Source organism: Electrophorus electricus, chromosome 10 (assembly GCF_013358815.1).
Source record: "Electrophorus electricus isolate fEleEle1 chromosome 10, fEleEle1.pri, whole genome shotgun sequence".
In the NCBI taxonomy this organism is placed as follows: Eukaryota; Metazoa; Chordata; class Actinopteri; order Gymnotiformes; family Gymnotidae; genus Electrophorus; species Electrophorus electricus.
This window is the reverse complement of record NC_049544.1, coordinates 24,158,890-24,173,630: the sequence shown is the minus strand read 5'-3', so window position 1 is coordinate 24,173,630 and position 14,741 is coordinate 24,158,890. Positions and strand designations below refer to the sequence as shown.

At 44.2% G+C, this 14,741-nt stretch overlaps 1 protein-coding gene across 2 annotated transcripts in view; it reads left to right on the top strand.

Annotated features, from left to right (window-relative positions):
• The window catches only part of gpr158a (G protein-coupled receptor 158a), a 60,279-nt gene that overhangs the window by 11,849 nt on the left and 33,689 nt on the right, over window positions 1-14,741 (top strand). For both annotated transcript variants that reach the window (XM_027029636.2, XM_027029634.2), the window contains exon 3: window positions 12,622-12,724. In XM_027029636.2, coding sequence (XP_026885437.2) covers window positions 12,622-12,724 — 103 coding nt within the window. The remainder of the gene's footprint in view (window positions 1-12,621; window positions 12,725-14,741) is intronic.

Below are 14,741 nucleotides of genomic sequence, written 5' to 3'. Positions count from 1 at the left end.
AACGAGTAAACATTTATAGTCCATTTCCGAGAGATGATTTTATTTAATAATTTTTCAACATCTAATCTGACTCATTTGGAATGTATTATTCAACATTACATTATTTCACCTCAAAACAGACATTATTTAAAACCTGAAATTTCTGATCTTCCCCACATGTTTGTAACAGTGCCAGTGAAGCTTGAGGAAGGAGTCTGAGTGCCAGATGCTCTCCAGACTACAGCAGGATCATCCCAGGGGCTGTAGTTAACACTGTAGTGACCAAGCTACCCAACATTCAGTCAACCATTCACCCAATCCAGTTCAGTGTGGCAGGGGGCCAGAACCTATCCCAGCATCACAGAACCAATCTCAGCATCACAGAACCGATCTCAGCATCACAGAACCGATCTCAGCATCACAGAACCGATCCCAGCAGTACAGAACCGATCCCAGCAGCACAGGGTGCAAGGTGGGAACCAACCCTGGACAGGGAGCCAGTCCATCACAGGGCACATGAAAGTGCACTTACACATACACTCACACTCACATATTCACACCAGGCCAATGTAGAGATACCATTAGACCTCTGGATTGAGGAGGAAACTGGAGTACCCAGAGGAAACACACAGGTACAGGGAGAACATGTAAACACACACACAGGGAGAACACGCAAACTCACACAAACACACGGGGAGAACATGGAAACACACACACACAGGGAGAACATGCAAACACACACACATGCACACACACACACACACACACACACACAGGAAGAACATGCAATCTCACACACACACAGGAAGAACACGCAATCTCACACACACACAGGAAGAACACGTAAACTCACACACACACAGGGAGAACACACAAACTCATACACATACAGGGAGAACATGCAAACTCACACACACACACACACACAGGTAGAACATGCATACTCACACACACACACACACACAGGAAGAACACGCAAACTCACACACACAGGGAGAACACGCAAACTCACACACATGCACGGGTAGAACATGCAAACTCACACACACACATACACACACACACACACACACACACACACACACACACAGAGAACATGCAAACACACACACAGGAAGAACACATAAACTCACACACGCACAGGTAGAACATGCAAACTCACACACACACACAGGTAGAACATGCATACTCACACACACACACACACAGGGAGAACACGCAAACTCACACACACACAGGGAAAACATACAAACTCACATACACAGCGAAAAAACACAAACACACATGCACAGGCAGAACATGCAAACTCACACACACACACAGGTAAAACATGCATACTCACACACACACACACACACACACACACACACACACACACACAGTAAGAACACGCAAACTCACATACACAGGGAGAACACACAAACTCTCACACACACACACAGGGAGAACATGCAAACACACACACACACACACACAGGAAGAACATGCAATCTCACACACAAACAGGAAGAACACGCAATCTCACACACACACAAACTCACACACACACACACACACAGGAAGAACACGCAAACTCACACACACAGGGAAAACACACAAACTCACACACACACACAGGTAGAACATGCAAACTCACACACACACATACAGGTAGAACATGCATACTCACACACACACATACAGGTAGAACATGCATACTCACACACACAAACACACACACACACACAGGAAGAACATGCAAACTCACACACACACACAGGTAGAACATGCAAACACACACACACACACACACACACACACACACACACACACACACACACACACACACACAGGGAACATGCAAACTCAATGTCTATGACTAGATATGACCTGTGTAGACACAGCAGAGACTGTTATGACCCATTATGACTGCTATAGACACTGCAGAGGCTGTTATGGCCTGTTATAGACGCTGCAGAAGCTGTTATGGCCTGGTTGGCTATCATGACACCCAGGCTGCCACACGTGATGACATAAGAATACAAAAAACCCAACCATGCTTCTCCAGCCAAAAGTGGCCGAGTCCCAAGCTTCCTGTCCTGAACTGCAAAGCTATTTCCAGAGTTGCTGGAAAGCGATCTGTGCTGACTCACTGCCTTGTCTTGTACCTGCTCTATTGTCATGGTTCCCACTACGGTTCACTAAACACAGGTGGAACCTCCACAGCCAAAGTTTCGTGCTCAGAAATATTCCCGCTTCTGCTCATTACTTCTGCATTCTGTGCAGCTGACGAGGAGGTCCGTGCCACGGGGGCTGAAACTGCGGCAGGAATGCGGCAGCCTCCCTTCCTTGACCTCTGCCTCTGCCTCGGCCTCCAAGGCTGCCTGGGTCTTCTCCCTGAAATTCTGCTCCATGATGGAGTGAAGCAACCGTATTCCACAGTGCACGTCAGCACGTCACTTCTTGACGGCAGAGATACGGGCTGCAGATTCCTCTGGCCTCACCAGAACACCCAGAATAGGGTGGCGTGCAAAGATCCTTGCACATAAGAAACACTGCTATTCACGTCGAGCTCACACATGCTCAATGGCTTCTGAAACACACGTCTGGACTTGATTCATGAAGGCAGTTGTGCTCAGTGCTGATGGTAACTTTGGTCAGAGAACTTGGATGTAGAGGTTTGTAAATCCAAGCCCTTGACCAGATCCTAAGGGACACACAGTAGAGTGTTGCCCAGTGCTGCTCGGCCTGTGGCATGGCGTCATCTCCCACTTCTGTAACCTTGACTTACCTAGACTGATGATTATAAGGTCTGATGTGGTGGAAATTCAGCAAACAAGGAGTCAGATGTGGATAAGAAGATTTTATTGAGTTATTAGTTTCAAAAAATGAGCGTGCCTATTTGCTTCGCTCCCCTTTGGGTGATTTCCCTCCCCTTATATAATAGCCGTAGCGTTCAAGAGAACGAGGGAGGGTTTGCTTCTGCTGAGACCAGATAACTCCCTGGAAGGAGTGTATTTCTTCAAGGACGTTCTCTAGGGAACGTCCTGCTCTTCTAATCTTATGCTAAGCTTTCTCACGCTTTACAATGATAGAGAAAGAAACACAACAATATTTCCTTCACATCTGAGAACTGCTGTGATGATGTCAGTAGCTTCGCATTACGATGTCAGCCGCTCATGACTCACCACGAAAGTTGTTATTTTTGCCATCGGTCAGTTGATTTCACATTTACTTACAGAGGTTTTTAATCTCTGAATCATAATTTCGCAGGTCAGCTGATCAGTTCTTCAGCCTACAGCAAGGGTGGTCCTCGGTCTCGTGGAAGTCTGTCTTCCTGCTCGCCGCTGTCCTTCGCTCTCATGGCTTTTCTATTTATAGGACCACTGTGTAAATGAATGAGAGAATAATGACTCTGCCATTTGGAGAGAGAGAGAGAGAGAGAGAGAGAGAGAGAGAGAGAGAGAGAGAGAGAGGGAGAGAGGGAGAGAGAGGGAGAGAGGGAGAGAGAGAGGGAGGGAGAGAGAGAGAGAGAGAGGGAGGGAGAGGGGGAGAGACAGAGAGAGAGGGAGAGAGAGAGGGAGAGAGAGAGAGAGAGAGAGAGAGCGAGAGCCAGGGAATGTGTGTGTGTGTGTCTTACAGAGACACATGCGGTCCATGTGGAGACTCTTGGTGAGTGAATGCAGATGGCTCAGGAGGGAGAGAGGTGAAGTTGATTGATAAAACTATACTGATTTAACAGGAAAGCAGAGTGACGAGGCAAAGAGACTTTGACTCACAGGAAGGCAGGAGTGATGAGGCAAAGAGACTGTGACTCAGGATGCTTTAGACAGAGAGCAGCCACTGATGCCATATACAATATATGACACCCATTCACATCATGCACTCATGGCCATCATAAATCAATGCCCCTTCCCCGCCCCAACACACACACATGCACACAAACACACCAGCATACATGTATATTCTGACTGGACATTGAATTGCACCCTAAACGTTAATGTTTTTGTGAGCTTTCTGTATACACTGTTCACTAGCAGCAGAAATAGTTAATTGAACCTGGAGTAAAGAAACAATTAACCATGGACGACATTTCGGCTGCTGAGTTTGACTAGTTGTTCAAATGCAAGTAACTACACATGGCATGAGCCAGTAAGTCTAATTGTATCACTGTTTGTGTGTGTGCGTGTGTCTGTGTGTGTGAGTGCATGGGGTCTAAAACTGTGCTCTGAGGTGGGGTGACCCAAACCAAGGGCCGAGCACTGTTGCTGGTGCTAGTTGACCCTAGCGCTAGGTGCTAGTTGACTATATCGCTGGGTCCACACCTCTCTTTAGGGTGCTAGTTGACTATATCGCTGGGTCCACACCTCTCTTTAAGGTGCTAGTTGACTATATCGCTGGGTCCACACCTCTCTTTAGGGTGCTAGTTGACTATATCGCTGGGTCCACACCTCTCTTTAGGGTGCTAGTTGACTATATCGCTGGGTCCACACCTCTCTTTAGGGTGCTAGTTGACTATATCGCTGGGTCCACACCTCTCTTCAGGGTGCTGGAATAATCTAGTACAGACTGTACTACAAAGTGACTGATAGATTTTATTAGTAAAGGAAGGAGCCTGTGTGGGTTTAGTTTTAGCTTATTTGCCTTTTCAGGTTTAAAACAACGCTCTCCGTCCCAAATCATTTGTAGTCTGCAGCTTTGTCTCTCTCTCTGCCTCTGCCTGTCTGGGGACCCGCACAGACCTCTTCCCCCAGACAGGCTGCGGCTGACGCGGCAGGCCCTGGTACGCGTCACCAGCAGCAGTCAGCCTAGCTGTCTCTGTTCGGCAGAGGAAGCCAGTTGGTCCTCTCTGTCACAGACCCTTTATGGTAGCCGTGGTGACAGCCACACCAGCAGCATATTAAACTGCTTGTCAGCAGAAAAGAGTATAATTGCCTGATGTTGGGTAAATCAGATCTTGGATGTCTGAATGATGACCCAGGCGTGGAGGGGAGTTTTGCCACACCTCTCATGGGTGGCATTGCTTGTGTTAGCTGCTAATAATGCGCTGTTATTTGGACTACCAATGAAACCCAAGATACCTTAAACATAGTTTAGGCTGTGTGAAGAGACAAACGCAGCTTCAGGCAGACATGACCTAACAAACACAGGCATTGCTATCTTTGTTGAGTTTTTGTTTAACAATATCATTTAGCAGTCCTAGTCCATTACAGTCTGAAACCTTTTTTCCATCGCAAAAGATCTTAGAAACTGAGCTACGATAAACTGGTCACTGACAGGCCCATAATAAGAAAAGCATCAGATGAGGAACAGTGGGACACTAATTGGACATTGTTTGTACTGCAAGGAAACTTTTCTTTTGTTTGTGCGACAGCTGGTGTGGATTTGCCCTCAAAACTGAGGGAATTAAACCTGTTCATCCGTGCAATTACCGTATGTGGAATTTAGCCAGTCAGCTCTCAGAGGAAAGCCTAGATCACAAGCAGTTCTTTCTGTGAGTCATCTTCCTTATCTAAAGACAAACTGTGGATGATTCATCTCTGTCTCAAACAGTGGATGAAGTTACGTTACTGCATTGTCTAGGCCTTCTGTATTAAACCAAAATAATGTGCTGCAGAGATTAACAATAGTAACAACACAAATAATAAACAACACAACAGCAAAAACAAAAACATCCAAAACAACAATAACAACCACCACCACCACCACCACCACAACACAAGATCTCTTTAGTTTTTCCTCTCATCCACTGTTTCGGTCCAAGTGCCAAGTGCCACCAGAAATCAAATTTCCACACGGTCTAGACAGTGAAGCTGATCACTTAGTGTCAATAATAGGCAGGGGCTACTTTGGGTCTGTCTTAGCATAAAGACCCTAAAAAGGTGTGATAATCTGATGCATGCATTTAAAGGATGGATTGTGTGTAATTATGTATGATGTATGGTAAAAGAGACTTGTTCTAAGCATCTCACTGCGGGAGTAAACCTGAGTCTGTATTAGTAGATTTATAGACAGTGTAAAAAATGGTGATCTTCACCCAAATTACAGAGAACCGCAAAGTACAGGAACTCTGTTATCATATAAGCACAGTTATGTGACAAATGGAAAGCTGGAAAAACAATATCAGCTCACGCTTGTACTCATAAGAGCGGCAATTTAGCAGCACTATCAGACATAACAGAAAAAAATAGCTATGTTATGTAAGAGTTCCTGGTTTTGCGGAGATTTCCCAGTGAACCACAGTGGTTGCCCCTTTCTGTAAAGCCTCCTGTGGGCTGTGGTGGGTGTGAGTACGGTTTGCTGCTTTGCCAGCCTCTTTCATAGATGGCAAAGTCTTCGCTCCGGATCCGGAGTCCTGGTGTGAGGTGTGCAGTTCTCCGAAGCCCACAGAATGAAATCTCTCCCTTCTCCTGCTGGGACACAGCCAACTGTAGGCGGCATACTGCGTCGAGTCACACACGTCAAGTCAGTGCTGGTCATTTTCAACATTTGCGATATTGGATAATTGGCATCATTGCAGCAAATCCCCAGAAAGATGCAGAGACTCCAAATACCAGTTTAAAAGTCACAGTTGTTTTTTACATTAGTAGGAACACTAATGTGGGGTTACCTAGACAGGGTTACCTGTCACTACTGAAAGACAATTTGTGAACAGTAGGAAGTAATGATTCCTGTTCCTATCAAATGTAAATTAATGGTCTGCAGTCACTGTAAATTTAAACCTTTTAAATATAAAATTCTCTCATGGTCATAACACATGTAACCATTACAGTGTGGCAGCCTCACAGGACTAACAGCATGTGCCAGCAGATCAGAGCACATGCCTCTGTTAAAGTGTGTTGGGACACGTCTCTGTTAAAATGTGTTAGGACATGTTTTTGTTAAGGTGTTGGGACATGTCTCTATTAAGGTGTTGGGACATGTCCCTGTTAATGTGTGTTGGGACACGTCTCTGTTAAGGTGTGTTGGGACACGTCTCTGTTAAGGTGTGTTGGGACACGTCTCTGTTAAGGTGTGTTGGGACACGTCTCTGTTAAAGTGTGTTTGAACACGTCTCTATTAAAGTGTGTTGGGACATGCCTCTGTTAATGTGTTTTAGGTCATGTCTCTGTTAAGGTGTGTTGGGACACGTCTCTGTTAAAGTGTGTTGGGACACGTCTCTGTTAAGGTGTGTTGGGACATGTCTCTGATAGTGTGCCCTGGAGAGTCCTAGCGCAGACCAAGGAGTCATACTTATCCACATTTATCTGATTTTACTTGTTTATTTTCTTATGAAATATTGTTTAGTTAAACTTAGTTATTCGCCTGTTTTTATTTATGACTATAAAGCACCTTTGGATGGTACTGTCATGAAACTGCTATATAATAATAATAATAACAGCAACAACAACAACAATAATAATAATTCTTATTTTAACCCTCATCTATAGCATGCTCCTCATTCACACACACAGCTCAGCTCACAGTGCACTACAGAGCACTGTAGAGCACTACAGAGCACTGTAGACCACTGTAGAGCACTACAGAGCACTGTAGAGCACTGTAGACCACTGTAGAGCACTACAGAGCACTGTAGAGCACTGTAGACCACTGTAGAGCACTACAGAGCACTGTAGAGCACTACAGAGCACTACAGAGCACTGTAGACCACTACAGAGCACTGTAGAGCACTACAGAGCACTGTAGAGCACTGTAGAGCACTGTAGACCACTGTAGAGCACTACAGAGCACTGTAGAGCACTGTAGAGCACTGTAGAGCACTACAGAGCACTGTAGAGCACTGTAGAGCACTGTAGAGCACTACAGAGCACTGTAGAGCACTACAGAGCACTACAGAGCACTGTAGAGCACTACAGAGCTTTCAGACCGATGCACAAACATGAAATCGATGTAACACTTAGATGGGGGAAGATAGAAGAGGACACATAGACATTCTATATTCATATATGTATATATCACATTAACATGAGAACAACAGCTTCTACTCCACTGACTGCCACATATGGATCCTGCTTAATCTCTCCCTCTCTCTCTCTCTTTGTCGCTCTCTCACTCTCTCTCTCTCTCTCAGTCTCTCATTCCATCCTCTCATTCTGAGTGTCTGTGTTTGCTCTGTTCCACCGCAGCAGTTGAGCCGGTGGCCTCAGAGATCCGGATGGGGGGTCCTTACATATCCCGCACTGTGTTTGACCCCATGACCCTCACACTCCCTGGGCATGTCAGCTACATCTATCTAGCTCTGTTACGCGTGGGCCCCAGTCAGGGTCCAGGAGGTTATGCAGCACAGCGCTACATTTAGCTGCTGGTTCGGCGAGCCGTCCGGTCCTTTCTTAGGTCCACATCACGGCCTTATGGCCTTTATCTCTCAGAAGAGAGCGGGTTAGCTGCCTGTGTTGGCGTGTGCTCTCTGGCAGCCATCTTTCGCTGGTAACACAAAGCGCAAGGTATATTAGACTTAATGAAGATTGAGGAAATGTTAATAATGAGGCTATTTATAGGACAACATCAGTGTAGAAATGGTTGACTGAACCCAAATGAAGACGATTGGATTTCACTGTAGTCTTAGTGAAAGTATAGCATTTTAACATGGGTAGAAACCATGGATGCTACGTAGTAGTTTTCATTACGTACGCATGAAAACAGTGTGATGTTCCGTTTATTCATCATTGATTTGGACAGAGACTTCTGGTGTATGGTGTCCAAAAGGGCAAGGTTATGTGATCAGACCCATGTAGAAGTGATAGTCTGATAGCTCAGTGTCTCAGGAATCTGAGTGAATTATACCCACTGGGTTATACAAAATCATCTTTTGCAACTCTGGAGATAGTACTTAGCTTATTATGCCTGTAGTGAGTGACTGTAGGCGTTTATAGTCATGCTAGTTGAAATGACATCAGCTCTCTATGACAAACTAGCTTTGTTTGGCTGTCAGGATAGCATTTGGTTGAATAATTCGTTTAGTCCTCATTTACAGCAGGACTCTCACACACCGACATTATTTATAAGACAAAACCAATGCAGAACTACATGACTGAACCTAAACAGTTTCATAGTTGTCTTATATGAAGCATAAAATCCAATACTGCTTGGTAGGTGTGGTGTCTGTGGTCCAGTCACACCAGCATGACCCAACATAGGTTACTTCCTTTATTTTAAAAATGTCAATGCATGAAGAAAGGTTGTGCTGACTACTGAGAACTGGAGTCATTTTTCTTCTTGGTATTTCGCATTTCGAGCACAGCCGTTCTACAGTTAGCCGGTAGGTGAGGTACAAGGTGATGTACCAATGAAATACAAAGCATTCCCTTTCACATGTATGTGACACACTAAAATAATATTGATTAATGGAACGCAGCCACCAGTTCACTCCAGAAAGATGACAAAAATTTTATTTCATTTATAAAATATCTTTAAAAAAAATTTTTTTATATATATTTTATATATCTGTAAAAAACAGTTAAAAACAACAGTTGACCAAAGTGCCACAAAAATGAGCAGAGCAATCAAAAGACAAACAACAGAAAAGACAAACAACTGAAAATACAAAAAGACAAACAACAGAAATAGAAGAAAAGATATGTGTCCATCCAGGCATTGTCCTGGACCTAGGACAGCGGGCCAAACCGGGCTGGCCAGCCTACACCAGCATGTCTGGACAACTTTGGGTGAAACTGTGACTGTTGTTATTGCCTCAGCCAATGCTAGAGTTGAGTGTCACACACACACACACAGAGGCAGCTGCTAAATCTGTGTCTCAAATGGAGGGCGAGCACATGGCTAAATGGGTTTGTATGATGTAGTTATAGACCAGTTAGGTCATACCGTTTCCATTGCTGCTTTATTTCCTGTTTCTGTTTTCGGCTTGCTGGCCTCTTCTCCCTAATGTCTCATTTTCATTTCATGTGTTTCAAAACGTGCTGATTGCCTCTTTAGGTTTTCCCAGTTTAGAGCTGCTAAGATAAGCATGCTGCTCATGGCAGTGGGGTGCTGCTCACCTGTTGTTCAGTGCTGGACGAACGTGATTCTGCTTCGGGGTTACAGCTCTGAGGACAGGCTGCAAATCAACTCCATATGTTTTCTCCGACAGACTTAACGTTCACCTGTTTCTTCTCAGGTCCTTTCAATTGAAACATCTCTCTGACTCCTCTGCTCCCCCTTTCCTCGCTCCATCTCTCTGATGAAAGCAGACGGATTAAACGTGACAGGGCTTTTAGCCAGTGGATCCATCCTGCAACACCTCAGATATTAGAAAGTTCTTTGGATGTGAAATTGGTGGGAGTCTGGTGCGTCTGTGCCATCCTTTATTCTGTCTTGTCTTAACCAAAGTTTACAATTTGAAAGCTTTGCTCCCACAAACTGTAGTAGTCTTTCCAATTTTATTTGTCTCACAGTCGGAGCCAAGAATAGACCACTTATAAGAAAAAGCAATGATTTGTGATTCATTTTATATTCTACACGCTGTGAATGCAGTTATATCAGCAAAGAAGACCTGTTCCTAGATAAGTATTTCTCTGTGTGGTTATAGTCTTGGCTGTGAGCACATTTTCAGCTCAGCAGGTAAACTCTTCACTATAAATGATAAGGTTGCTATCGGCTCCAGTCTGAGGAAGCTTGTAATGTTTGCGCAGATCCAGATTCTTTAAGGCTTGACACTTTTCATTAATTTAGTTTCATTAGAGAGACAGAGAGAGAGACAGCAAGAGAGAGAGACAGCAGGAGAGAGAGAGAGAGAGAGAGAGAGAGAGACAGCAAGAGAGAGAGAGCATGAGAGAGATACAGTGAGAGAGAGAGAGAGAGAGAGAGAGAGAGAGAGAGAGAGAGAGAGAGAGAGAATTCTAATGAGAGTTCCACAAACAGATTTTAATTAGGTAATTACTGTACATCAGTGTTTAAAATGTTAACGATCAAACATTTCTGACTTTTTTAACTGTTCAGTTTCTTTAGGGTAATTCGTTTCACACATGGTTGTAGATCATTTTGCTAAAATGCTTGGATCACTCCCGTCCACATAGGCTCTCTTGTACTGCATTGACTACATTGCAATTTTTTTGTTTTAGTTATCTTCTCCCTCATTATATGATGAATTTATTTACAGATTTTTACATTTTTATTATGTCCATGGTTGAGAGGAGCTTCACGAAGTGTTCGGGTTGTTTCGGCCATAACTCAGTTCTTGATGTGAATAGCCAACAGACTATTATTTCCAAACCAAACAAGCTGGGATGTTCTTCTGCCGAGGTCTGGCGTTCCACCTGAACACTCAGGGAACTTGGAGATCTATGAAGGTAGCCCTCCGTACGCATCCAGGAGCCTGGTCCTTCGTTAAGGAATCCAGGAGCCTGGCCCTTCGTTAAGGCATCCAGGAGCCTGGTCCTTCGTTAAGGAATCCAGGAGCCTGGCCCTTCGTTAAGGCACCCAGGAGCCTGGCCCTTCGTTAAGGCACCCAGGAGCCTGGTCCTTCGTTAAAGAATCCAGGAGCCTGGCCCTTCGTTAAGGAAGCCACGAGCCTGGCCCTTCGTTAAAGCACCCAGGAGCCTAGCCCTTCGTTAAGGCATCCAGGAGCCTGGTCCTTCATTAAGGCACCAGGAGCCCTCGAATGCCTCAGGCTTTTTATAGCGTGTTCAGGGAGCACTGGAACGTGGACGTGTTAAGGCTGGGTGGGCATTTCTGCACTCAGCACCACTCTCTCCTGACACAGCACACCTGAACTGTCCTGCTGGGAGCAGGCACTGAGACAGGGACATGTTCAGGAGTTTCTCAGCTTGCTGTTGATGTACTGTTTTCAAGCAAGACCAGTTTCCACTCTTTCTTTTCCTTCTGTTTCAGTTAAAGAAATAAGCGAGTCTGTGATGTTTTTATGGGTTCAGTCTTATTCAGTGTGCCTGCATGGCATGCTGTGAATCTATATGTACTGCAGATGTGTGAGAACTGTCTGTCAGACCAGGAAGGTTGACTGAATCTGAAACTAAAGGGGGGTATATAGACAAGTCCCACATGCTCTCTTCCCCCAGGGGCTTTAGTAGGTGAGATGGAAAATATGATCCAGCGCCATCCAATACCAGAAGGCCAAATGTACACAACTGCATTAAAAAATGAGCAGATGAGACAGGGAACTGTTAATACTGGCACAGAAGGGCACCCAAAAAATCCCATGTATTGCTCCGATTAGATAGATAGATAGATAGATAGATAGATAGATAGATAGATAGATAGATAGATAGATAGATAGATAGATAGATAGATAGATAGATAGATAGATAGATAGATAGATTCATTGATTGATTGACTGATTGACTCAGTCAGTCAGTCAGTACATCCCAGCATTGTCTTGGCCATTACCTGACACACAGTTGTCCTGTCAGTCAGAAGTCAGCACATGCTGGATGCAGCAGAAGTCTGTGAGGCTGGGTGTGAATGGTGCAGGCCAAGTCATCCTGCAGGGATTGCAGCTCACCGCAAAAATCCGCCCCATCCTTTAATAGCCAAGAGGCTCCTGTTTTGTTCACTACCCATTCGAGCTTCTGTTACCCATATCCCCTTCGTTCTCACAAACACAACGTCAGCGCTGTCTAGGGTGTAAGGGGTGGTCAAGGCATTTATGTTTTGATCAGCCGGTGTGCAGGAAAGCTCTGTCCTCATACTCTACCTCTGGCTCTCTCCCAGTGTCGGCCCATCCCGGGACATGGCTTTGTGCTGGACAAATACAAGTGCCACTGCAAGAGCGGCTTCTACCACCCCAGCAGAGTGGCCATCAACGGCTTCAGTCGTGAGTACTCAGACACGCAGTCAGCACTGGCTGCTGCATGGGAACTCTTCTCATGGATGTCACCAGGCCATTGCATGCTCATCCACTAATCCACACAGCAGCGCTGTTGCTAGGACACTCACGCTGGACTTGAGTCTCAAAAGATTTGAGCCTACCGCGATTGTTTTTGTTCCTGTTTGGTTTTTCCTGTTGTTTTTGTTTTTGGGATGGCCCAAGAGTTAGAAAAGTGTCAGTTGGGAACTGAATTATTTTGCAGCAGTAATGAATCATAACACTAGTTTGTTTGTTTTTTAAAGATGAGATCTTAGGTCTGTTTTAAAATGGCTGGTTAATTTTATATAGAGGATCAGCTGGGAAATGGAGATGTATTCCACTATGGAATATTTTTCTGCAACGCCATTATTGAAGTCTGTTGAAGGGTTTTATGAATTGTGCTGTTCTGTAGTGATAATAAACTGTAAATTTGTGAAACCATGTAACTGAAAGAAAAATATCAGAGGAATATAAAGGAAGCAAAGGAAGAGGTCAGACATAATATGAAAATTAGTTCTGAGAATATAGTTCTGAGTATATAGTTATGAAAATTAGTTATGAAAATATAGTTATGAGAATATAGTTATGACAATTAGATATGAGAATATAGTTATGAGAATATAGTTATGACAATTAGATATGAGAATATAGTTACGAAACTATAGTTCTGAAAATTAGTTATGAGAATAGTTATGAAAATATAGTTATAAGAATATAGTTATGAGAATTAGTTATGAAAATTTATGAAAATAAAGTTATGAAAATTAGTTATGAAACTGAGTTATGAAAATATAGTTATGAGAATGGTTATGAAAATATAGTTATGAGAATATAGGTATGAAAATTAGTTATGAGAGTATAGTTATGAAAATTAGTTATGAGAATATAGTCAAATGCCCATATTTTTAGGCAATATAATTTGTTAATAAACAAGACTTAATCAAAGCTATTAATGTACTCAATGATAATCACAAAATGGTGTGAAGCTGTTTCTTGTTAAATCAAAACCTTCTTTGGAGGAGGACACATTTGGGCTTGCTTACCTGGACATTTTGTCCTAATCCCCCTTTGGCTTTCATCTTCTAGAAACACCCCTAACACACACACACACACACACACACACACACACACACACACACACACAGAGAGGATTGTGCCATGACACCTACCTTCCTGCCTTCTATCAAAGACTTAAAAGACATCGGTGTAAAAGTACAGGAAAAATGTCGTACACAAAACCTCATGGATCTGTTTGCTTTTCTTTAATGTCCCTCGTTCCTTGTTCGTTTGAAGACGTGCACATGCTGTGTCCCCTTGTGACATGCTGTTCTTACGAAGGGCACATTATGCTTGTGCTACTTCATACCGTCACACCTTTTAAAAGCGTGGCAACGGTGAGAATGTTGGCACACCCCTCTCCCCACACAGCAAACTGCTTCGCTGCTCCAACACATCTAACTTGAACCAAGAAAGACTTGCTAATTAGCGGCTGAGCGTATCAGGAGCGTCGGAGCGGGATGCTGACAGAACACTGCGGGTCACCGGGCCCTGGGGACTGCGCGTGTAAAGCACTGCAACAGAGCGTGATATTAATGAGGTCGGGTCGGTCAGAAGTGAGGGGTCTTATTGAGCCATTCTTCTTTGGAATGGGCTCTGTAGGAGATCTTTGCTTCTCCATCTCTCCTTCTTACCTTTCAGAGGAAAGAGGCGTTTGAGCTCCAAACACGAACACACGAACAGCACATAAACATACAGAATGAAAAGTGGTAGAGAGAGAGAGAGAGAGAGAAAGAGAGAGAGAGAGAGAAAGAGAGAGAGAGAGATGTGGCTGCCATCTTGTCCTCATAATCTGTGCAGGCCAAACCTCTCTTCCAACTCCATCAGGAACTGTTCCATGGTTTGTTTTGAAGCTGTTATTGTTGTTTTTAGTCTTGGCATGCTTGGCCACCTGCAGATCTGCCAGTCGTCAGAGTGCCAGTGTTCA